The sequence below is a fragment of the Cnephaeus nilssonii genome, assembly GCF_951640355.1.
Source record: "Cnephaeus nilssonii genome assembly, chromosome: 2".
NCBI classification, from domain to species: Eukaryota; Metazoa; Chordata; class Mammalia; order Chiroptera; family Vespertilionidae; genus Cnephaeus; species Cnephaeus nilssonii.
In genome coordinates, this window is record NC_137073.1 from 90,862,127 (window position 1) to 90,887,656 (window position 25,530).

General features: G+C 40.6%; 2 protein-coding genes across 7 annotated transcripts in view; one reads left to right on the plus strand and one right to left on the minus strand.

Moving 5' to 3' along the window:
* Window positions 1-2,268: 2,268 nt before the first annotated feature.
* Window positions 2,269-24,723, minus strand: LOC307109390 (UPF0489 protein C5orf22). Of its 2 annotated transcripts, none has more exons than XM_079788065.1 (9): window positions 24,568-24,695; window positions 22,676-22,736; window positions 20,531-20,680; window positions 18,008-18,437; window positions 16,035-16,097; window positions 15,475-15,596; window positions 13,673-13,739; window positions 10,997-11,136; window positions 2,269-7,554 (listed from the first exon to the last, which is right to left on the minus strand). In XM_079788065.1, the coding sequence occupies exons 2-9, from the start codon at window positions 22,714-22,716 to the stop codon at window positions 7,422-7,424; spliced, it is 1,146 nt and encodes a 381-aa protein (XP_079644191.1). In that variant the 5' UTR covers window positions 22,717-22,736; window positions 24,568-24,695; the 3' UTR covers window positions 2,269-7,421. The 2 variants fall into 2 exon arrangements, with proteins under 2 accessions (XP_079644191.1, XP_079644190.1); XM_079788064.1 differs by having other exon boundaries at window positions 2,271-7,554; window positions 22,676-22,821; window positions 24,568-24,723.
* Window positions 24,724-24,921: 198 nt separating this feature from the next.
* DROSHA (drosha ribonuclease III) overlaps window positions 24,922-25,530 on the plus strand; it is a 103,403-nt gene continuing 102,794 nt past the window's right edge. For 4 of the 5 annotated variants that reach the window (XM_079779750.1, XM_079779752.1, XM_079779754.1 and 1 more), the window contains exon 1: window positions 24,943-25,046. The gene's annotated coding sequence lies outside the window, so the exon portion shown is untranslated. Of the gene's footprint in view, window positions 25,047-25,530 lie in introns of all 5 variants that reach the window. The other variant, XM_079779751.1, reaches the window with a different exon arrangement.

Sequence of the window (25,530 nt, forward strand, 5' to 3'; positions counted from 1 at the left end):
AGTTAGGAATGGATCTCAATAAGCTAAAATGAAGGTGTGGGCTGGGCTGTGTTCCTTCAAGGCCCCGGAGAAGAATGTTTTCTTACCTTTCACAGCTTCCCCAGGCTCCTGAATTCCTGAGCAGGGGGTGGGGGGTGGGGGGGGGGGTGTCTCTTCCCATCTTCAGACCAGCAACGGCCAGCGAGTGTTCTTCTGACGAGTCCCTCTGGCACTGCCTCCCCTCTTGCACTTACAAGGACCTACGTGATTATATAGGGGCCACCTGGGTAATCCAGGCTCCTGTCCCCGCCTCAGCCTCAGGTGACTAGCAAACTCAATTCCAGCTGCAACCTTAATTCTAGCTTGCCGTGCAACAACATATTCACAGGTTTGGGGGATTAGAATGAGGACATCTTTGAGAAGGGGCGTTCTGCCTACCATAGAGTCTATTAGTGTCCCCCCGCCCGGGGCAAATATGATACTCTTTAATGTTTCAATCAAATGGTAAAGACATTAAACTGTTTCTCTGACCTTATTTGTAACTTGAAATTGATGAACAGAAAAAAATCTCTTTTGCTAATGTCTGTAAAATAAACTGTTTAAACATTCTGCCAGTGAATCTTCTCTCTTTATTAAAAAAATATATTTTATTGATTTTTTACAGAGAGGAAAGGAGAGGGACAGAGAGCTAGAAACATCACTGAGAGAGAAACATCAACCAGCTGCCTCCTGCACACCCCCTTACTGGGCATGTGCCTGCAACCAATGTACATGCCCTTGACCGGAATCGAACCCGGGACCTTTCAGTCCGCAGACTGAAGCTCTATCCCCTGAGCCAAACCGGTTTCGGCTGAATCTTCTCTTATGCTTTACTAATCTTAGCCTAAAAACTCCAAACTACATATAAAAATATTGTTAAAGGAATCTTAAAATGATTTCAAGTTCATGAAGCCCAAATATTGCTTAATAATATGCAAAATATACAAGCTGTAAGAAGGACTGGCTGGTTCTACTGCAAATCTTTCCAGGGCCTGTGTAAGGCTCTTGTCCAGCTTGAGGAACGCTTCATCAAAACATGCAAGTGCCTTCAACACAACCTCCTTATAGAGCATTTTAATAAATAGCAATCAGGCAGTTGCAGCTGATGTCTTGGCGGTAATGTGTTACAGTTTCGTCTATTCTGCTATAATTCTTCAAGGTGGATTAGCTCGTATGAGATTGGAAAGCAGGGAAATGAGGTCAGTATGCCATGGAAACTATCTTGATTCATCTGCAACATCTCCCAGCACGTACTATTTTGTGCCAAGTGGAGCAGCGAGATGCAAGCACATTAGGACTAAAGGCAACAAATGGAGTACTGAAACAGTGCCCTTTCCCTCCATGTTCTTGGACTCTCCAGGCAGGCATGCTTATTTATCAAAAGGCCCCCCCTTTTCTCCTGTGTTTTCTAAAAGGTTTGTTCTTTTCTTTTCACTTACATTTGATTCCACTGTAATTTATTTTGTTGTAAGGAGTGGATTGGGAATCCAATTTAATTTTTTTTGAGTTCTTCAGCAACATTTATTGTATAATTCATCTTTCCCCATTAATATAAAATGCCACCCTGATTATACATTCAATTCCAATAAGAATTTGGGTCTTGTGGGAGAAAATGCCAGGTATTTACTAAATCCGTTCCCCCTTCTTTCTAGACACACACAACAGGGCAATTTCCCAGCTTCTGCTGCAATTAGGACTGATGGGCGGGGCCCATAAAAGCCTCTGCATGTGACCCCCCCCCCCCTCCCGCCATCCTCTCTGCCTTGTGGTAGATGGAGTGGAGATGTCCCCCAGAAAGACCTGGGAAGACACATACTGAGGATGGCGGAGCTGAAGATGCAAGGAGCCTGACCCCCAGCATCCTGGCTCGGAGAGCCTGATGAGCAGAAACGTTTTGTTGGACTTTATGAAAATGAGGTAATCTTTCATTTTATCTTAGCCATTAGTTTTCTATTTTTTCTTCTTAAACCAGATATCCTTACTTTAAATGACTTAGGTCCATTTCTGGACACTATTATGTTCCATTTACCTATTTGCCTGCTCACATGCTAGTAATGCACTATTTTAACTAATATAATAGTTTTATATTGTATTTTGGTACATAGTATAACTAATACCTTAAGTTTAACTTTACATTTTTTTCTGTTTTCTCTTGCATAATTATTTTCCCACATGAACTTTAGAACCAGTGTCACAAGTTAAAGTAAAATCTCATTGGTATGTTTACTGAAATTGCATTATATATAGTTTGATATAGGAAGGGTTGACATCTTTATAACAATGAATTTTCTTATATAAACATGTTCCTTTTCCCTTCATGTATATTCTTCAATAACTTGGTAGTGTTTCCTTTAAAGAATAGGTGTTAGTTTTTTATTTATTCACAGGTATCTTTTGGGGGCAAAGTTATGCTATTATAAGGCTTATTATCTTAGTATTTTATAACTGGTTGTTGCTTGTATAGGACGTCTACTAGGATGCTGTGTCAAACAAAAGTAAACCACCAGTCTGACATCCAAGAAAGACACTTAACAAGCAAAATAAGTCTGTAACGATGTTTTAACACATCTACCTCGTAGCAGAAGAACAGACTGTATAATGAGAAGGTATGTGTAGGTTTGTCCAGGATGGTCACAGAATGTCCTCCTTCTTGATTGGAATTCCAAAGAGCTCCTGGGTTTATAGACTTTCCATGCAAGCACTGTCATGTTGGGTGTGAAGAAGTTCAGTGGACATCACCGTTCTCCACTAAATTCCTAAATATCCTAAAAATAGGCACAGACATTCAGGCAGATGGAGAAAAAAATGTTATTACCGATAAAACTGGTATTAAGAGAATGTGGCGTAAGTCTGTGGCAATAACTGGCTTCCAACACTGCTCCCCAGAGAGAGACTCTGCCATCCGTTGGCACCGCTGGACAACTGTAAGCCTCTCCCATAGGACGCATCCTGCAATTCTCCTCTCACTCCTCCTGGCCCAGGGAGGGGTGGATAAAAGGGAGAGCGAGGCCGGGGCTGTGACGGAAGGTGCTTCCACATGGCAGGGAAATCAGAAGTGAGAAAGTGCTGCTCTTCCAACAGTCAGCAAAGCTATAACCTGAGAGCAATACTTTTAAGGGACCCAAAGTTCATATCCACATGTGGTTTTTGGCAATAAGGTCAAATGTTAGATGTGAGTTTTAGGCAGAAAATCAAACTACCTATGTTTTAAAGTCACGCCGACATAAGCATTGTAGAACATGGTTCTTACAGGTTTTCCCTGGGAGAGAACAGATGTCAAAACGTGGAAAAGGGACATGATGGCCTTTCTTTTATAACTTACTCTATGGTCTGATTTCAAAGTCACCAATAACTGGCTAAGGTAGTATTTGAACGTGGTCTGATTTCAAAGTCACCAATAACGCCACTTAGTGGTGACGGGCCCATTCCTGCCTGTGCCTGCTCCAGGTGGGGTGATGCTGCAGAGGAGGGCGGTGCTGCTGAGCAGGTAGATCTCAGGGTAGCTCTAAAAGCCGGCACCCAAGCCTAGCTCCAAACCTGACCTCATCCCTGCCTCCCTCTTGGAGTGATCAGGGTCATGTCTGAAGGGCTGCTACATACCCTTATTAGGCCAAGCTGACAGACAGTTCCACTTTATGTAATGATCCCACTTTCCGTAATCCTGAACAAGCAGGGGCCGCTCTGTGGTAAGCCCGAAGCTCAGAGGAAGGAAACACTTGGGAGGGGTTTGGAAATCACTGTGGACTGGCTAGAGATACCCATTCTCCCCCCACCTCTGTCATGCTCTGGCTGATTCACGAGGGACTTCTTTGCTCGAGGTCACCTGTAAATCAGCAATGTCAAAAATGATAATGATAACCCTAGTTCTATGAATGTGATTTATAGGTTCAAACATTGTCTACATCAGAAGTTTACAGCAGAAATCCTAGGTTTATTTAAAGGCAGGCAGAAGGAAAGTATAATAAGAGGAAAACAGGTTGGGGTGGGCTTGGATTTCCCTAACCCCTGATTGCACAGGAGTGCAAGTTTCAAAATGGTGAATTAATGGGTGCTTATACCAATGGCAAGGCAAAACTTTTAAATTATGGCAACTCTGCTTAAAGCCCTGTTACTTCTTTCCTTATGGGCAAGGACCTGCTCTCTTTGAATAAAGCAACTGAAATTCCATTATTAACAGAAATAAAGTGGAAGCTAATGTGGAGTTAATAAAAATCAGTATCTAGGCGAGGCGTGAGGAGAGCAGCTGAGACCTGAAAGTCACCGTAGGATATTCTAATGAGGGCCAAGTTTGGAAATGACAGCCCGCTTACTGAATGGTTCTTGTGTAAGGGCTTTATATGTGTTGTTCCTCACAACACCCTGATGAGTTCCATTCTCTCATTATAATAAAAGGGAGCTGGGGCCAGGCGGCAGGCCCCTGAAGCGCACACTTACCACTGTGCTCTGCTCTATTCAGTCATGACATGCACCTGTCTCAGTCTTGGCGAGATTCATAGTCACTGAGGCACCGAGGCTTCTGAGCAGTGCTGATGGCTCACAGCTGACAGCTCAGGGATCTGCCGGCTGTGGAAGAGCGTTTTGAAGTCAGAGACATGGGAGCTGTCGCTGGTGATGGGCTGAGGACTCCACAAGGAAGGTCTTTGAAGGAAGTGAAACGGGGCAGCCTCAGGCCTGCCTCCCCTCTGCAGTGGGTTCCTGCTTCTGAATCACAGGAGGCAAACTTAAGAAATACTGATGTGCAAAATGCCAACTTCCTAATTTGTGATGGTAAGATGCAACCTTCCAGCGAGTGGCCAGAATATTTGCTGTTCAGAGGACTCTCTCCTAAGAATCGAGGGTCACAGAAACCTCAGTCACAACTTCATTTGTTGAACTCAGATGAGAGTAAATAGAGAGAACGGCCCTGGTGTTCGGAGTCCTGGGAGTGCAGCTGGCAGCAGTGAGCCAAGAGCAGCCGGGACCTGTTAGTTCAGAAGCACTGCAAGAGCGCTGCGGCTCGGGATGGCCAGGCAGGCCCCGCAGGCCAACGATGAAAGCTGTCCCACAGAAGAATGGGATAATCTTGTACTAAGAAGCATGCCACTGACTATAAACTATTGGTAGTACAATGAATATGTTGTCAGCAATCCAGGACCACTACAGCTAAAATAAAATCAGTATTTGGAGATAATCCTATATAATAAAAGGGTAATATGCAAATTGACCCTAATGGCAGAATGACCAGAACGACTGTTCTACCAGTCACTATGAGGCGCACTGACCACCTCTTGGTCCCTTTCCCAGGCCAGCAGGCTCCATCGCGTGGTGGCGAGGGCTGGGGCCAGCTGGGGAAGATGGTCCTGATCGCAGGCCAGGCCTAGGGACCATACCGGTGACTGAATTTCGTGTGCCGGGCCTCTAGTATCACATAAAGAATGAAGGACTTTGACCATGAGCAACTTGAGGACCTAGAACACCTCAAGATATCAAAGCTATGGCCTATGCTTACATTTAAGTCACTTTTTAAAGAAGATACTCAAAAGCCCATGCTTCACTGATATTCGTGCCTAATCCAAACATTGTACTGTGATGTTCCTCATTGGTACTTAGAATACATATGTAGGATGTCTTGATAAATTAAATATCTCCCTATTTGAAATAAGCAGAGAGACATAATTTACTGAGTTGGTTTTAGTCAACAAGTAGGGAATGAATTTTATTCTTCTAAAAGAATTATAGACCATGAGAATTAAACAGTCCAAGTGTCCCTAAAAAGGAAATTGATGCTTTCTTGTTCTACCTGAGTTAAAACAATGATGAATCACATCAGTTCATGGGAATTGTAATAAATGACTACTAGCTAAACCAGACCCATAATGTCAATGCTATGAACACATTGAGATTATATGCAATTAATTAGTACTACAGTTTAGTTTAAAATTTCAAAACCTCAATACACACCTGTTTATTTCTTTTAGCACACAAAATTAATTTACTCGTAAAAGTAACATCTGTTTACAGAACTCGAATAAAAATTTAAAAATAAATAGCACTATTTTACAATTCTGATCTTACAGAGAAATAAAACTTTTTGGCACATAATGTTCTATCAAAATAGAAAATTAAATCAGTTTGCTTCGCTTTTCATAACAGAAATAAGCATTCACACTATCAGCCTTGGAAAATCCACTTGGTGACAAGAAAAACAGAATCATTGGAAAAATGGGATCTGGTGCCATCTAGTGAGCGGTAATGGTAATGTGACTGTGGCTACCAGCCATTAAGTCAGGTAACACTATAATTTTAGTTACATGCAACTCAACAGGTACACGTGTGCTCAGGGACTGAAAGTTACATGCAAAAATGAAGACTACTACTGTGTTAGGACTGAGGAATAATGGATTTTTTTTTCTGTAAATGTCATCCTACTTTTGAAAGAAAAAGAAATCAAGGAGGTAAAAATGATTACTGAACATGAGGGATACTAAAGAGGGGAGACTTCAGTGGCCAATTAAGTAAATGAAGAGTTCCATGATTACTATAAGAGCAAGTCAGGTAGGCTCTCTTACTCTTACTCATGGGAGGCTGGTGGAAGGCAGTATTTATGGTAGGCCAGAATTAAGGACTTAAATTTTTTCCCTACTATTTACATGAAGAGCTGATTTATTTGAAAAGTATCTACCCAGACTGCCAATAAAGTGGCACTTAGGAACTATAATGACAATCAATGCTCACACTTACCTTCATGGAGGCCAAAACTCCCAAATGGCTTTTCTGATTAGCAAACTAGAGTTAATTTTTGTTTGGTTGAGTTTACTGAAATAGACCTCCTCAACCAACAATGCTGAGAGCATTTTTAGCAAGAGCTGGGCTACAGAACAAACACTCATAGAGAGGTAGACTTCCTGTAAAATTTTCATGGGCTGGCATGCTATTATTATTTTGGCAGTAGCTTTTGAGAATATTACTTTCCTGTGAGGCCATGTTTGTGGCTGTCCTTCCATGATTTGTTTCTTAGCTGTCCCTCAAAAGGGCAGGGCCTTGTCTGTTCTGTTCATTACCATATACCCAGCGGGGAATTATGTCTGACACATGCCTCAATAAATGTCAGCTAGTTGAGTGAATAAATGAATGAATGAATGAATCTCATACATTCCAACCGACTTATGGGAAAAAGGGAAAAGAGGAAAAAAAAAAAACACTCACAAAAGTGAGGACAATTACAGAAAGGAAGAAAGATAAGCAACAGGGGTAGTCTTGATGCCAACAAAATTGCCATCATTCAACAACTGACGATACCTGAAGGATTTTAAGTCAAAAGTTAATATAAAGACAAAGTGTTTTCTGGAAGACTCATTTACAAATAAGTTAACAAAAACCTGCTACTACATCGAAATGTAATAGGAGTCCAGTGTTTTGCTGTTTCAAGGTGGAGAGGACTCTGCTGAGTACACCAGGTGGAGGTCTAGAGTCCCATAGAGGGAGCGGAGCACACCGAGGACTTTTTCCTGAATGGCGTCAACTTGCTCAGAAGGACAGTAATCATCCAGACTTGACCTGGAACCAAAAAGAGAAAGAAAAAAAATCAAACCACATAAATAGGATGAGATCACTGTGCAGTGAGGAAAAGCCTATATGTGTTCATTTCAATATAAAATAGAAAGTATGCTAAGTTTTGGAATAATAGCAGTTGAAAGCTACTAAATGTTTATTCATGTCAGGAACATGACACAAACTATGTTCTTTCATCTTCTCAGCCACACTAAGAAACAGGTACATTTACCTTCCCTTTAAAGGAATCTGAAACCGAGAAAGATTAACATGCACAGGTCCCATAGCCAGCAGCTAGTGAGTGCTACTAAGGGGTTTGAAGCCATAGGGCCCATCTTCAAAGGCCAGGTGCTTCCTCAGTGGACTGCTGTTGCCCTGAAAGGGAGATGTTGCTGGGAATCCTGGGGCTTGTTATTGTAGTGACTGGCATCCTTCTCCTTTTATGTGTACAATGGGGCTAGAACTTAGGAGGGAAGAGGTTTTCCAATGGATAAAAGGGATCTGCTTCTAAAAACAATTTAACTACACAAGTGTATAGGATCGTCCAAAAAGAAATGTGGGAATGTGCTGGTGTAGGGATTAATTTCCTAGGTCAGTGGTTGGCAAACCACGGCTCGCGAGCCACATGCGGCTCTTTGGCCCCTTGAGTGTGGCTCTTCCACAAAATACCATGGCCTGGGCGAGTCTATTTTGAAGAAGTGGAGTTAGAAGAAGTTTAAGTTTAAAAAATTTGGCTCTCAAAAGAAATTTCAATCGTTGTACTGTTGATATTTGGCTCTGTTGACTAATGAGTTTGCTGACCACTGTCCTAGGTAGTAAGTATTGAGGAAAAAAGCCAAGTGGATGGGACAGAAATTGACATTTTGGGAGTCTTTCTAGAATCACCAAGGACAACTTGAACAGCTAAGCAACGATGATGTCATTGACAAGAGAGCTGGACTAAGATCTGAAATGATTTGATCAGTGTCTCCTGGTTCTGAACTGGGTGAGGAAGCCATTTAGAAGGATGGATTGGGAAGAGTGGTATAGAAACTTTTATAGACAGAAATGGGATTAGTTATCTAGCCTACTCCCTATCACAAGTATTTAAAACTGAACAAGTAACAGTCTTACTAAATAACCTTACTTCTGATAAACTCATTCCATTCTCTGGTGATTAGGTTATTTTTATGGCTTGATGTAAATATTTAACACATAATAAATGATACACAACAATTTTAAATTATTAAATACTGTCCAACATATACATGTGGATAAAGACCTACTCTGAAGAAGTATCATATACAAAAGGTTAATTTATGACAAGTAAGGGGCTATTAAATGCTTTAAAAAAATTTCTGGCCTTTTTTAACACTATTAGAGTGGTTCTTCCTCTCCCTCTCGCCACATTGATTTTTAGAGAGAGAAGGGAGAGAGAGGGAGGAGAGAGAGAAACACTGATGTGAGAGAGATACATCGATTGGTTGCCTCCCACATTTGCCCAGACTGGGACTGGGGAAGGAACTTGCAATCCTGGTACTGCCCTTGACCGGGATAGAATCTGGGAGCCTTTGGTGTGGACACTCTAACTACTGAGCATACTGGCCAGGGCGAGAGTGGTTTTTGATGGGAGTACCAAAAGGGAGTTTTAGAATTCTGTAGGTACATTTTTGATTATCAAATCATAATTAGGGGGCCAGAGAAAGAGGACAGGGCTGCAAGAATGCTTACAATATGCAGGATAGTCCTGCAACATAAATATGAATGACCGTCCTGTGTCCTCACTACTCTAAGCCCACAGAGCACTCACAGAGTGCAAAACTGGGCCCTGGTTTTCATTTTTTGAACCCAGAATGCATCAATGAATAAAGTACTTTTGAAAACAGATTCAATATGTACTACAATTTTCAGAAATGAAACGAACTACTCTGTTAATTGAAGGAAGATTGGACCAAGAGACTGTTTTAACTAGAAAAACTGTCACTTATGGCAGCGTCGTTCAAGTTATTTGGCTCATACAACATGCGAGTATCTGTCTGTGTTTGTAACTGTTACATTTAGTGACTGTTTTAATACGTATTACTTTTTATCAATGACTCTCACTTCTCCTTTATGTTACAATAATATTTCTGTGTATATACATATATGAACATATATTTAAATTATGTGTATAAGTAGGTTACTGCTATAGACTAAGACTAAGTCTTTGTGTACCCTCTCTCCCCCATGAAATTCATTATTTTGGAACCTAATTCCCAATGTGATCATATCTGGAGGTGAGCCTTTGGGAGGTGATTAGGTCATGAGGGTAGGAATCTCATAAACGAGATTAGTGCCTTTACAACAAAGATCCCAGAGAGCGCCTTCACCCTTCTACCACGTAGGTTACAGGGAGAGGACAGCTTCTATGAACCAGGACCCAGGTCCTCCCCACAACACTGAATCTGCAGGTGTCTTCCTCTTGGACTTCCCAGCCTTTAGGCTGTGAGAAATAAATTTCTGTTGTTTATAAGCATAGGTCTATGATATTTTGCTATTGTAGTTTGAATGAACTAAGACAATTCTATTATCTATATATTATGTCTACTTTAAAATTATGCATGATTAGATTATGAATTTTTGTTGTAGGACGATAAAAAATGTTATAAAATGCTTGTCATACAAAATATAAACATTATTTGAGTGTTTAAATAGCAGTTATTTTAGAATCTAACAGTTCTCTATAAAACCAGCCCAAATATGAACATAGAAAGTAAAGTTTTTATTGTTGTAACTACTTAGCACATTAGTATGTTTAAATTTAAAACATGGCAGCAGCTAAATATTCCTCTGTAGGACACAGAAATGGGAATTCCTGTGTTTATCTGAATAATAAACACCAACTTCAAAGACAAGATAACATGTTCTTATTACTAAGGGGGAAGAGAAAATACAACATCTGAAATCTGAGCTGAGAAGGTAAAAAAACAGGTAAAAATTACTGTATCAGTAATCAGCAGATTCATTTAGGGATATTTGTATTAGTTCATCTAGAAAGGTTGTCACTGCTATAACAATTCGCCACAAACATAGAGGCTTACAGCAACACAAATTTATTATGGTTTTGTTGGAGGTCAGAAGTCCTGAAATAAAGGTACCATGGGACTGTGATTCTTTGTTTCTTTGCCTTCCCACCTTCTATAGGCTGCCTAGTCATTCCTGACCTTGTGGCCCCATCTCCATCTTCAAAGCCAACATCCTCCCACCTTCCAAATCTCTCTGACTCTGACCCTCCTATCTTCCTTGTAAGAATCCCCGTGATTACATTCCATCCACCGAGATAATCCAGGATAATCTCCGTATTTTAAGACCCTTGAGTTAATCAACACCTGTAAAGTCCTTTTGCCAAGATAAGCCAACATTTTCACAAGTTCTTAAGATTAGGACATGAACATCTTTGATGGGCCTTTATTCAGGCTATCACACTTACCTTGCAATTGTTACAAGAGTAGGTTTTGGTAAATTTTTCAGTAAATAATATACAGACTGAATAAGAGACTCAATTTCTTGTTCTGTGCTGACATGGTGAGGAAGTTCTGAATAATCACAGGTTAGACCAGCCTGATGAACCTGAAAATAAGACAATTAAAAATTACACTGTAAGGCTTTATTGTTTTTAGAAGATTCTTTATCCATTAATTGCCTTGCTGACAAATCTTTTAATATTTTTGTGAATTAGAATGACTTTTTCCTTAATAATTTTTGTGCCACAGAAGTTACTTATTTTCTCGTTTGTAAGAACTGACCTATACTCTTATTTGGGTCTGATGCCTTTTCTAGAAATAGTTCTTTAACTACTCTTTAAATTTATTTTCTGGTTATGGATTCATTTAGTTTCTGTATTTACGCGAGTCTTTCTGACAATTCACATTTTCTAGCAAATTATCCATTTCACCTAGATTCTAAAAGCTGATATAAAACTATACATAATATTCTCACCTTAGCCCTAACTGGTTTGGCTCAGTGGATAGAGCGTCGGCCTGCAGACTTAAGGGTCCCAGGTTCGATTCTGGTCAAGGGCATGTACCTTGGTTGTGGGCACATCCCCAGTAGGAGGTGTGCAGGAGGCAGCTGATCGATGTTTCTCTCTCATCAATGTTTCTAACTCTCTATCCCTCTCCCTTCCTCTCTGTAAAAAAAATCAATAAAATATATTTAAAAAATATATTCTCACCTTACCTTTTCTCCCAGTGTATTATTTTCTTTTTAAATAGATGCAGCACTTAGTACTACATTCAAAGCTTTAGGAGGATATAAGGGAGAGTCTTCCTATCTTATTTAACCTACTGTTCCTAGTTTCTTGTGCATCCTTTGTGTAAAAGCACATTCTACTGATATCTATACATGCGTTTTAAATATAAACGACTGGTACCAATCTCAATATGCCTGAAAGCTGGAAGTGGCTCACAAGTTGGCATTTTGCAGCTTCTGCTTTAAAGTTCTGGAAAACTGGATCTCAAATATGTCACAGTTTTGCCTAGCGTACATGAGTGCAAAGCATGGGGAAAACACTAATTTGCTATTTTATTGGAGACTCTGGATTAACATCAAAGATTTAACTGGCAATGATCCGTCAATGTAGTAAAATGACACGCTGCATGATCTTTTCTACTAAATTGATTAAAACACTCAGTGTCCTAACCCTGAAGCTATAGGCATGTCATATTCGATTACATAATCTGACTGAGCCCATGACATCCCTTCTCTCAACAATGTATAAAACCCTCCCAACCATCACAAAACCCAGATGCAATGGAACAATGAAAGTAGATCTGCATGAAGTCACATGCATTAATATCACACAAGCGCAAGCATTTTAAACCCTAAGTGTCTTCTCTTTCATTCTTTATTTTTCATTTGATCCTTACCCAAGGAGTGAGAATATTTTTCCCACTGACTTTTAGAGAGAGTGGGAGGGAGGAAGAGGAGGGAAAGAAAGAAAGCGGAGGGAGAGAGAGAGAAACATTGATGTGATAGACACACATCCACTGGTTTCTTCCCACATGTTCCCAAACCAGGAGCTGGGGTTGGACCTGCAACCCAGGTATGTGCCCTTGACTGGAAATTGAACCTGTGACCCTTCAGTGCACAGGCCGATGCTCTAACCATTGAGCACTGCTGGTCAGGGCTTCTCTTTCATTCTTAGTAACTGCCATTAAAAAGAAGGATGACTATGTATGGTGCTAGCTGGGTATTAAAAATACTGGGTGAACACTTTGTAAAGTATATGATTGTCTCACCACTATGCTGTACACCTGATCCCAATACAAAATAATACTGAATGTACAAAAAACAAAAACAAAAAACCCAAAAAGGTGAGTCTTAGATTAGCCACAATTTAACCAAAATATTCTTTTGCTGGTATTTTTCTCATAAAGTTAGCATTAAATCAATATGTAAACTTCAGTTCAAATGAGGTGGTTCGATTGTATTCCACGATTAAATAAAATATTAAGAAGCACCAGAAATAAAAGAACAGAAGGCTGGGGGCGGGGGGGGGGGGAGGGGGAGGTCTCAGCTCTGGCACAAAATCGGAGAAAAGGCACATGAACTTCAGCTGGGAAAATTTATACGTCAAAGACTGCAGAATGATATCAAAATAAAAGAGATTATCATTAAAGGTATTGTCTTTTGCCACAGAATTCAAATCACTGCTGGCAAACAAAGTCAGTTATACAGCTGATTCAGTTAAGATGCAAGAACCAACTCACCAGAGCGCCTTCTTGTGTCTTTCTGTTTGGTTTTTATAATCAGAAAATTTTACAGTCAGGAAACAAAGGAGGAAAGGAGTAAAAAAAATGAAATTGTATTCTTTCTTTTCTTTGGGAAGAAGAGATCTGACATAAACAAAAACAAAACCCCACAAAAACAAAAATACAGCACTTTTGCCTCATAGGTAAAATTGGGAAAAATGTTATTCCTAGAAAAATGAAAAATGTTCCAGCTTCTAAAAAGCATGTATTTCTTTTACACCACTTAAAAAATATTCATTCAAACTTCCCAAGAACACGAATAAAAGTGACCTACTTTAACAAAAAGCACGCTTTTCTACCAAGAAATGCCTTTGGAAAGGGCCAATTTTTTACTTCAATATAAAATAATTTACCATTTCATAGTCTGGCACGTCCATCCGTTTTTTCAAACTCTGCACAAGTGGAACTAGTGATTCCATTCTGGAAAATAGCCACAGCTCAATTAAACATCACAGTACCTCAACCAAAATTACAGTAGCCAGTGATACATTACCCTTAAAATTCACCATTAACAATATGATTCTTGGGAAATGAAAGATAATGCTGTTCAAATGTCACCTTAAAAATGTTCCCTGCTGTTTTCTTACCTAAAAAGATTACAGATTGTGTTCAAGATTGAAAATTAGCACTTGAAAAACTGAGCTTTTCCTTTTCTTTAACAATTCAAGTTCTACTGTGACTTTAAAAGTCACTTTGATCAGCAAGAAAAGTAAGTGCCTTTAGCACACAGTGTTGAAAAAAGCTTGAACTGATGTTAAAGTGCTGGGTTAATATTTACTGATGTGATTATGCATAAGTAATACATAACAAAGGAAGGTATATCTCCCTCATCATTTAGCCAAATAATTCCTCTCCCCAGAAATAACTGCTTTTCTAGTTTAATCCTTATTCTTCCAGAGACCTGTTGAATTATCTATACATATAAAAGCCTAAACAAACATTCCGACCGGAACGACCAGTTGCTATGATGCGCACTGACCACCAGGGGGCAGATGCTCAATGCAGTAGCTGCCCCCTGGTGGTCAGTGCGCTCCCACAGCCAATCTCCCGCGGCCCCTCCCTGCCAGCTGGCCAACCTCCTGTGGCTCCTCCTCCCGGGCTGGCCAGCCAACCTCCTAGGGTCCCTCCCCCCTCTGCCCCCCCCCCCCCCCCCACGCAATAGGCCTTGATCGCTGGCCAGGCCTAGGGACCCCACACATGCATGAATTTGTGCACCGGGCCTCTAGTTTTCAATAACAGTTACATAACAAATCTTAGTGGCTTGAAATACTATGATTCTAACTTTCTGTATTTTGTTGCTGCCTTATGACGGATTTCTTACATTTACACCTGGAGAATAGTCTGTTGGTGGGAGATCAATTTGAAAATAAGCTGGTTCTGGTCTTCTATGCTCATGGGCACACAAAGTTTGTGTCTGACAGTTTTATTTTAGTTACCTGGTCTTGTGAGTTTATATAATTTAAAGAATTACTTTAGAGAAAGGTAGCTATACTATTTATGTCACTCACTATTCTTTCAAACTAGCATTAATACTAAAGGCATTCTTCACTCTGCCCCCAAATCAACAGACAATCACTTTAAAAGAACTTTTGTCTCCCTATTTTCAGGTTAACACTGAAATTAGCCAAATAAATGACCTGATGAAAATCTCAGCTCTCAAATCTTGCTCCTTGATGCTATGGGCAGCTTGAAAAGAAACTCTTCTACTCCTAGTTGGGCTATTCTTAAAAAGAGGCACATTTTCACATTATAATTTACTAGTCTAGTAAATTTTTTAAATTTTACTTAGAACAGGGACTGTCTTACTCATCTTTAATCTTCCATGAAACCTACCACATCTTGTATATAACAGGGGCAGCTGCTGCACAATGACTAAAAGCATACCCTCTTGCTATGTGATTTGGGATGATTTAAACTCTGTGCCTTAGTTTCCTCATCTATAAAATAGACATGATAATAATGAAGCCATAAGATTGTTATAAGCAATAAATAATGCAAGGAAAACCTTAGAATTAGGATTATATTGGGCACACAGAAAAAACTAGTAAATTTGTGTTGAAATTTAATACTAATTTTAAAAAGCAATTTAGTAAATTTAACAATCTAGGACTGAAATATAGTAGAGTTGGAGAAAAAAAATGTCTGAAGGTCTTACCCAGGGTTTGAAGCCCATTTCTGTACAGTTTCTTCATCATCACCATCACACAAATCAGCAAAAGTAGCTTCTAAATCTTCTAACTGGTGAATTCGAGCATCAACACAATCTACCAAATCTTCCTTTACATGTATAGAAAAGCCGAGATTATAGTTATTCTTTCAAAAACAAGTGAAGGAAGGTGGGGGAAGTGGAAGTGGGCAAAGGGGGGATAAATGGGAACAGAGACTTGATTTTGGGTAGTGTGTGTACAATGCAGTATGCCGATGCTGTTTTATTGGGTTGTACACTTGAAACTTGTACGGTTTTATTAACCAATGTCACTCCAATAAACTTAATTTAAAAATAAATAATTTTAAAAATACCCTATTTTGTAAAACAAAACAAAAAAAATCTCAATTCAATTCATTAAAACATTATTTTCAAGTACAAGTCACAGACTTCCCCAATAAACACACACACAAAGATTTTGGACAGTTGAGAGCCCTCTAATAAGCTGTTAAGATATTATTAAATATGTGACAAATAGATAAAGCCCAAAATAAATAAATGGAGAATACCTCTGTCAGGTTGGTGCCAGGCTTTTTAAATTGGTACAGCTCTTGTAAGATTTTGTATTCCTCCTAAAAACAACACAAAAAAATCCATATACTAGAAAAAATTTAATTTTATCAATGATATGCTTAAGTGAAAAATGGCTGTGATACAAGAACATCTTACATAATCATTAAAAGCTCTATCTGGGAAAATCAGGCAAAATGTATAATTCAGATTTCATTGTAAATATTATCATTTCTTCAGAGTTAACTCTATCAATCTGGGCATGACCAGTAGAGGTCTATGATTATTTAGATAAATCACAATGGCTTCTGATATGTATACAGAATAAGGATTGTAAAGTGCAGCAACATCATTATAAATCAAAAACTGAACTTAGAAAAAAGACAATTAATTTGAATCTCCCCAAAATAGATCTGTGACAACTTTCTGAACACTAAGGCAAGCAGATACACATGCCCATAAAATGCACCTCTGAATGCTCATTTGGACCATGAACTCATCAGTTTCCCAAATACATGATGCTATTTCAGATCAGTGCATACTGGTATTGTCTGGTGATTTGCATTTAAGATCTGCTGAGGTATCCTAAGGATCACAGGACTCAAAGATTAGTTATAAAAAGTATATGTGTAATTAGGCACTTTATTTTTTACTGAAAAATTTGTCACACAGGGTTTTACAGACATAGAATATCTCTGAGCTCGGCCAACCTGGCTCAGTGGTTGAGCATTGACCTATGAACCAGGAGGTGACAGCTCGATTTTTGGTCAAAGCACATGCCTAGGTTGTGGGCTTGATCCCCAATGTGGAGTGTGCAGGAGGCAGCTGATCAATGATTTTCTCTCATCTTTGATGTTTCTATCTCTCTCTTCCTCTCCCTCTCCCTCCCTCTCTGAAATCAATACACACACACACACACACACACACACACACACACACACACACATATAAAAGGCTAATATGCCAAGTGTCTGACCGTCCAATAGGTCGCTATGACCACCAGGGGCTGCTGAGCTGCTATGAAGCCCACTGACCACCAGGAGCTGCTGAGCTGCAGTAACTTGGCAGCAGCGGTTCTCGGGTGATGCACCCCGAAACCAGAGAGTAGGAAGCCCGATTTCTCATGGGGCCACATGATTCCATTTCAGCCATGTGTTATGTTGTGGCTGGGGCACTGTTGGCCCTGAATCTGGTTTATTGCACACTTGTGCTTGTGTTCCACACCCTGTATGACAGCAACTTTGCAGAGTGCCCTCTCGCACTCGGGGACCCCTCAGGGAATGTCCAAGAGCCAGTTTCGGCCCAATCCCTATAGGCCAGGCCGAGGGACCTCACCTGCCGGAGGGACCCTGCTCACTCCGTAGACGCCTTTCGAGCCCTGGTGCCACCCCAGGTGCAGCTGGGCCGGGGAGGGACTGCGGGAGGTTGGCTCCAGAACATGTCTGGTTTGTCTTGCCCAGTCCCGCCTGCCGGCCACCTTCTAATTAATTTCCTTTCAATATGTACGAATCCGTGAACCCGATGAACCATGTCATTAGTGTGTGTGTGTGTGTGTGTGTGTATAAAATCATCTCTGGGAAGATACCATAAAAAACTGGCCATAGTATTTGTTTCGAGGTAAGAATCTGAGGGACTGGGAATGGATAAGAGACTGACATTCTTTAATGTACACACTTTCTTCTATTATATCACTTTTCTTTTTCCAACCACCCATGCACACATCACCCCAATTAATAGATGCAAAATAATAAATACTATCTAGAGCAGGGGTCTGTTTTTGTACGGCCTTCAAGTTATGAATGGTATATATAATTACAAAGGGTCTGAAAGAACAAGGAAGAATATGTGACAGAGGCCATATGACAGCCCCCAATAGAGTCATTACTATCTGGCTGTTTGCAGGAAGTTTGCTGATCCCTGATCTACAGAAATGTCATATAATTCTCAAGATCTATGTTTTAAAAATGTTTACCTGAGTGAACATTTCTTTGAAGGGATTCTTGACTGAAAAGAAATCTAAGTCAATATCTAAAACAAATGCATCCCCTTTCTTCAAAATTTCCAGAATTTCTCCAGAGCTGACTGTAGTCTGGCATTCCTGGCTCTCAGAAGAACATGAACACGAAGGTTCCAGGCTGGCGTGGACCCTTCTCTGGGTCCCTGTGTCCTTTTCCAATCCTTCTGAACAAGAGGCACAGTTAGTAGAGGCAGTGTGTTCTGCGTCTTCCCGTGCTAGCTTTGGTTTCTTAGCAGAAGACACTGCATCGTTTTCCTCTTGATTGTTACAGAGTTTATATGGCTTTACCATAATTACATCCAATTGTAAAGGTTTTTGGTTCTCTAGCTGGTCTTCAGTTACATAAAGACCATCACTTAGGAAGTAGTGATCTGTACTTGTTACCCTGGATCAGAGGAAAAAACTATTTTAAAAATGAATAGACAAATTAACTGATGTTTCATTTCATATAGCATTTCCATGGCATTGCAAATCTATAGGACATATTAGACAAAACCTGAGAGCTGCCTTTAATATTTGCAATTCCTATTATTCTGTAGAAATAGCATTCCCCAAGTTTTTAACTGGGCACACAACTGCCCAGTCTCATTTGACTAAGTTCTCACCTTGCTCTCCCCTCCCCACCAACTGGCATATGACATGGAAGTGACAAGCCCACCTTGGACTATGAGGACAAAGGCAACATTCTAGAGATAATGGGGCAAACAGACAGAAGGAACTGGGGTTACCCAAACTATAGAACTGCCATCCAGGCCCTGGACTGTATGCGGTAAACGAACATGAGAAAGGAAAATGATGCTGTTCAAGCCAGTGCTTGGGCTTTCTCTCATACCAGTTAAAACTTTATCCCCCCCCTCCAAAAAGAAAATCACTTAAGAGAAAAATTACACATCTGGAAATAATCTCTCATAATAGAAGCTCCCTCTGATGTATTTCAAAGCTTCGTTAAACTTGACATACACACTTCAGATTGCATACGTACATGTATGGGAGTTTCTTTCATAAATTTTTACTTATAGGATTAAGATCATGAGATAATCAAAATCTTCCTAATATTGTTATTACACTGAGTTTCAAATGTCTATTTCAGATTGCTCAAAATTATTTGATTTTGTAGAAATCCATTATAGGTTAAAGCAGGCCTACTCACTGAAGTATCAATAAAAATCCTACCACTCCTTCACATATGCTGGTATTATGTATAATATTTATCATACGAGGAACCCTATTTATTTAGTATTATATCCTCAATAAATACAATTTCATATATACAAAATTAAGTTATTTGTGTAATTGATAATAATATATAACAAAAGTGAATCATATTATGGAGGTAAGCCAGAAGTAAAAACTATCATTTTCAATGAGAAAGATAATTTCATTTTCAATGTATGACCATTTAATCCCACTATCCTTCATGTTATAGAAAGTAGTTTCACTACTTAAAACATTCATCTCATCACAAGAGAATTAAGAAGATACACAAAACATTGGTTACATAGCTTTACAACAAAAAAGTTGTACATGTAAACTGCCAGAGTATTCTGTAGTTTAATTTAGATGATCAAAAGCTGGTCATGTTAATAAAATTAAAACACCAAATCTACTTTTTAGCCATTTGATTTATAAAAAAAAAAAAAAAATAGTGAGCCCAGCTGGTGTGGTTAAGCATCAGCCTCTGAACCAGGAGGTCATGGTTCTATTCTCGGTAAGGGCACATGCCCAGGTTGCAGGCTCAATTCCCAGTAGGGTGTGTGCAGGAGGCAGCCGATCAATGATTCTCTCTCATCATTGATGTTTCTATCTCTCTCTCCCTCTCTGAAATAAATAAATAAATAAATAAATAAATAAATAAATGTGAGATAATTCTGCTTTTTCACTACTAATTGCTCCATTCAGCAGATCATAGTTATACTTGAAGAAAATAGTGAATGTATCATTAAATATTTAAATCTAAAAAGTACTTCAACGATTTAATGGAGTTAGTCAACAATGGAGCTAAAATTCAAGATGATGATTATGTTATTCAAAAACAAACTTGGCACCCTGGCCTGGTGACTCAGTTAGCTGGAGTGTTGTCCCATATACCAAAAGGTTGAAGGTTCGATCCCGGTATTCCCAGTTGGGGCCCTGAGAGGCAACTGATAGATGTTTCTCTCTTACATCAATGTTTCTCTTTCTCTCTCTCCCTTCCTATTTTTTCTAAAAATCAATAAAAAAACAACCACCAAACATATCCTCGGGTGAGGACTGGAAAAAAAACACAACAAAAATCTTGACCAGTAGCAAAATATAAATGGTATGTGAAGAAGGTCAAGAGACTTGAAAACCTGTTCCTGGTGTTTGAGAACTCTTTTTGGAAGAGCTGAGACTTAATCTGACTCTATATATGTGTTGAGATACTTATAAATTATTGCAGGGATCCAACATAAGATAGAAGCATTCAACCTTTCATATTCATACATATGAGGAAATTACCTGATTGTTGTGGTAGAAGTGTCTTTGCCTACTAAAAAGTGATGTGTACCCTCTCTGATTTGCTGAGCCCATGTGGGATGAAGCCATATTACATTGGAAAAATGGCCAGCATAAACTGCAGGCATAATCCAGTTCTCAATACTTAATTCTCTGGGAAAGAAACAGAGAGGAAGAATGAAAATTATTAGTGAGTAATTTTTTCCCAAATGTAATTTCATTCACAATAATATTTTAAGACGGCAGGTCTCAAAGCATGGTCTGAGGGACCCTTGGGAGGTTCCTGAGACCTTACTTGTGACCACTGGTTAAAAATAGTTTTCCTAAAACACTAAGGCATTATTTCGTTTTTTTCATGGTATTCACATTTGCACAGGTGGTGAAAAGCAATGGTGGGTTGATGTCCTAAGATTAATCAAGGTAATAGAACCAAACTCTACTACTAGTCATTGTATTCCTCACTACCACGCACTAACGCTCTCCCCACCCCACCAAAGTCAGTTTCAGGTAAGAATGTCCTTCATGATTAAAACTTGATCTTGAGTATACATTTTAAAATGTGAGTTATATCTATTTTTATATCACAAAATGAGAAGTGCATGGAAGGTACTTTTGCTACATACTCTGAAGTAAATGGTTGTCTCAAGGAAAAGCACTGTGATTCAATTGCAGGCTAAATACCAAGCTGATTAATAAACCATGGTTATTCAGACTTGAACCTGAATTGTTGGATTCTACAGTCTAGCTACGGTAAGCTTTAGGAAACTAACACTTATCAAGCGTCGGTATAATATTAAAGAATATTCACAATGATCTGAAAGGCTATGAAAATTATCTTCCTGAATCTTTTTCATATACTTCCACCAAAACAACATATGGCAACAGAGTGGATGCAGAAGCAGATATGAGAATCCATCTGTTTTCCCTAAAGGCAAATATAAAAGAGATTTATAAAAATTTAAGTAGTATTACTCTTCTTACTAGATTTTTTTTTCTGCTTTAGAAAATACATTTGTTTTCCCATAAAATTATTGATGCTAACATATAGAGGTCTATTGTTATTTTGAAATTAATATTTTATATATATGTTTTAATTTCAAATATGGTAAATATCAATAGATATAACCCATATTAAAGAAAAACTCAATGATTTTTAAGGATATACAGGAATCCCGATTCTAAAAAGTTTAAGAACCATTATTTTATGACTAAACTGTACAGTCTGCATACCTGCTTCCTAATTCTTTTCAATTTCTAAGACACAGAACCTCTAAATATAAAAGAGTAAGGACAATGGCAGAGCTAGCATGTTTCTTTAGAAACTAATGCTCTGAATTGGGGTTTTGGAAAAAGTGAAATGTAGTAGGGTAAAATTAAATCACGTAAGTATCTATCTTTTAATTTTATAAATCAGAAAGATTATTGCTATGTAACTTTTTATATTGTACAAATAGGCTACATTTTAACAAATATGTACTTAAAGAGGCAGTGACAGAATTTCAGGAAACTTTCTTACAGAAGAGAAACTAATAAGTAACTATTTAGAGATACATTAGGTAAGATCCTTCATGAAGAATAGAGTACAAATCACCAATTTCACTTCCATCTCAATGATTCTATATAACTGAAGGATTTGTGACCTGAAAGTAACGAATTGGGAGGCTGAAAAAACTCAATACTGGAAGACAAGATATACAAATTAAATTATTGCACATTTTCTTGTGCCTCAGTTTTAAAGTGGAGAGGAAGGGAGAACTGGCTCAAATAACTTACCAAGTGTCTTCTATTTCTAAAATTCTATATTTTAAAGCAGAGTTTGGCAAACATTGGCTGAGCCACCGGTCTTTGTAAATAAAGTTTTACTGGAACAAAAGCACAGCCATTGGTTTACATACTGTCTAGAGCTGCTTTCACACTAGGAGGGCAGAGATAAGCAGTTGCAACAGAGACCATATGGCCAGCAAGCCTAAAATATCTACTACCTGGCTCTTTAAGAAAAAGTCTGTCAACATTAGCTCTAAATAAAACATAAAAGGCAAACAAAACAAACTGATGAGTTTAACAAAGTCTATTTCCCTTAATTGCTTGTTATCTACTGTAAATTGTATTTTAAGCACATAAACAATCATTAACAAAACCATATATTACCCAAAAAGAGTTTCCTTATCAAACACGGTGTCAGCTGGCATATTCACAGGAATAAGGAGATCTGGATGTGAATCAAAATGCACAAAACTTATATTACTGTCAGGAAGATGTTTTGAGCCAATGGCTCGGTATATGAACGGCAGAACCTGTAAAAGACACATGCACACATTCAGAATTGGCACTGAAATCATGAGCATACAGTCAACTGCAGGCTACAAAACGTTAAATGTAACTGCACATAACCTGAAGCACACCAAGTTGTTAGCAAGCAGGAAAATATGTCGGAAAAGGTGCTCATTGTAGATGATTTAGATAACGATCTCAAGCTTTATCCCCTCCCCCCAGAACTTCCAACTTGCACCTCCAAAGGCTCTAATGGGCATTTCTGCTGTCATCTTGCCGCCACAACAAACTTAACAGACAATGTGAAGAAACAAAGGACAAAGGCTCAGAAAACACCTGCTAGTTCATACATGTTCTGGCACTAAAGATGTGTTCACGCTACTCTGGGTCTCAGGGTCCTTTCCATACTTTAGGAAGGTGTGGTTGGCTAGGCGGTCTATAGGGCTTTGTCCTGTTACAGTCTGTATATTTCTAGATTTAAGACTGAATTTGATTAAGCAAAGAAAAAAACCCCTCATAGACACTGACAACTGTATGGTGGTCACCGGAGGGAAAAGGGTATGGGAGCTAGAAGAGGGTAAAGGTGGGATAAAGGACTTGGGGTGGTGAACACACAATACAATATACAGATGATGTAGAACTGTACACCTGAAACCTATATAATTTTATTAACAAACTAGAGGCCTGGTGCACGAAATTGGTGAACAGGAGGGGGGTCCCTCAGCCCAGCCTGCACCCTCTCCAACCCGGGACCCCTCGGGGGATGTCTGACTGCCAGTTTAAACCAGCAATCAGACATCCCTTTTGCAATCCGGGTCCGCTGGCTCCTAACAGCTCACCTGCCTGCCTGCCTGCCTGATCGCCCCTAACTGCTCTGCCCTGCCGGCCTGATTGCCCCTAGCCGCCTGTCTCGGCCCCACCACCCTGGCTTTGTCCAGAAGGACCACCTGGTCTAATGAGCATATTACCATTTTATTAGTATAGATATCTCTGCAATAAATTGACTTAAGAAATACCCCACAATGAGTTGAGAGAGAGAATTTGAAAGCACTGCCTAACCCACACTTGCTCTTTCTCTCAGGTCCACACAGTGTGGGTGTCCAAGTCCTGAGAAGCCAAACTTCCTTCCTCTCCTCTTCACTTTCTCCACCCATAAATCCGGACCACCCTTTTCCTCTTTCATATCCAGAGAATTCTCCGTTTATTAATGCTACTTAAAAAAAAAAAAGTCTCAGGTCCATGGACCTCGTCTGTAGGCTTCCAGAAATCTGCATTCGGGCACTGTTTTAGCAACTCTTAATATATGGAAACGATCTTGAGTATTTAGAAACGCGGGACACCGTGTTAAATGTACGTGCACCCTGTGCACACACTACTACCAACGGCTCTAAGAAGGCTACGCGATGGTCCCGGTTTCACAGGTGACAGTGCGCATTCTTAACAAAAAGCCCCCCACCCACACTGTGCTGGCGACCGGAGACAGCAGGAGGCCGGCGTTAAGGTGCAGGTCAAGGCCAGGATTCCGGGCTCTGCGGTCTGACTGCCCAGGGTTCGAATCCCCACTCCACCAGTCGTTGGCTGTGGGGTTTGGGGGCAAACGGAGCGAGTTAAATGAGTTGCCCGCGGCCGACTAAGTTGCCCCGCAAACGCCAGCGCCTACTCTTCCGAGGTAGTCCTGGGGTTCTCCCCACCGCAATGCAACCCGCGCAGGTGAACACATTCCGGTTCTGCCAGGCCTCCCAGGGCCAAGCTCCGCCGCGCGCGCTCACCTCCTGGTGATCCTCCACCACCCACACCGGGAGCTCGGGGTAGCGCCGGACGCGAGGACCTTCACCCGCCGAGTCGCTCATTTTTCCGCGCTCGGCTGCGCCCCAGGGAGCCCGGCGACCTGCAGAAGCCCGAGTGTCGGCCCCACCGCCCTCCCCGGGCGGACTGGCACGCTCACCCGGTTGCGGTTCCGGATTGGAGGACGCACAGAGAGCAGAGGGCGGGCGCCGGAGGGCCCAACGAGGACGATTGGCTGAGATGTCCATCGCTTTTGTTGACGCGCCAATCACGGCGCACGAGGCGCTGCGGCGGGTCCCGCCGCGTCCCGCCCGAGGTCGTGCTTTTTCGCAGGTTTGCTTTTTTAATTCCCTCCGTTTCCTGTTCCGGAGGCGCTGGCGGCGCCACGGTCTCGGCGGCTGCAGAGTGAGCCTGCCTGGCTTTGCTCTGACGGCGACCTCACGGCCCGGGAGCCCTTTTGTAGGTAAAAGGACCACCTTGCGGGGCTTCGAAGAGGGAGCATTGAGACGAGTGTCTGGATTTTAATGGGGCTGGTGGCCTGGGCTGCGGCCAGACGCTCCTGAAAGTTAGGCTGGGACAGCCCCTCTTCAGATCTGCAGCCAAGGGCAAGAAGGCGACCCTAGGCCCGGGTCCCCTAAATACAAAGGAGTGGCAAATGAGATCTTGCTTTCATTGGAGGGACTCACGCGCTGGTCCCGGCCTGGGGTCGTCCGCGTGTCGCCCGGGAGGTAGACCGTGAGCCCATCCTTGCCGGGGGTTGGGGTTCACAGGCTGGCGGGAGATGCAAACAGGGAAACATGCAATTCAGCCGGAGGAAGGTGATGGGCCTGCGGATTCATCTGGGGCGGGGGAAGGACGTCTTCATAAAAGTGTAGTCACATTTTGCAACTCTTTATACATAGACCGATGTTCCTGGACGTGTTAACTCTTCAAAACAACTCTCTCGC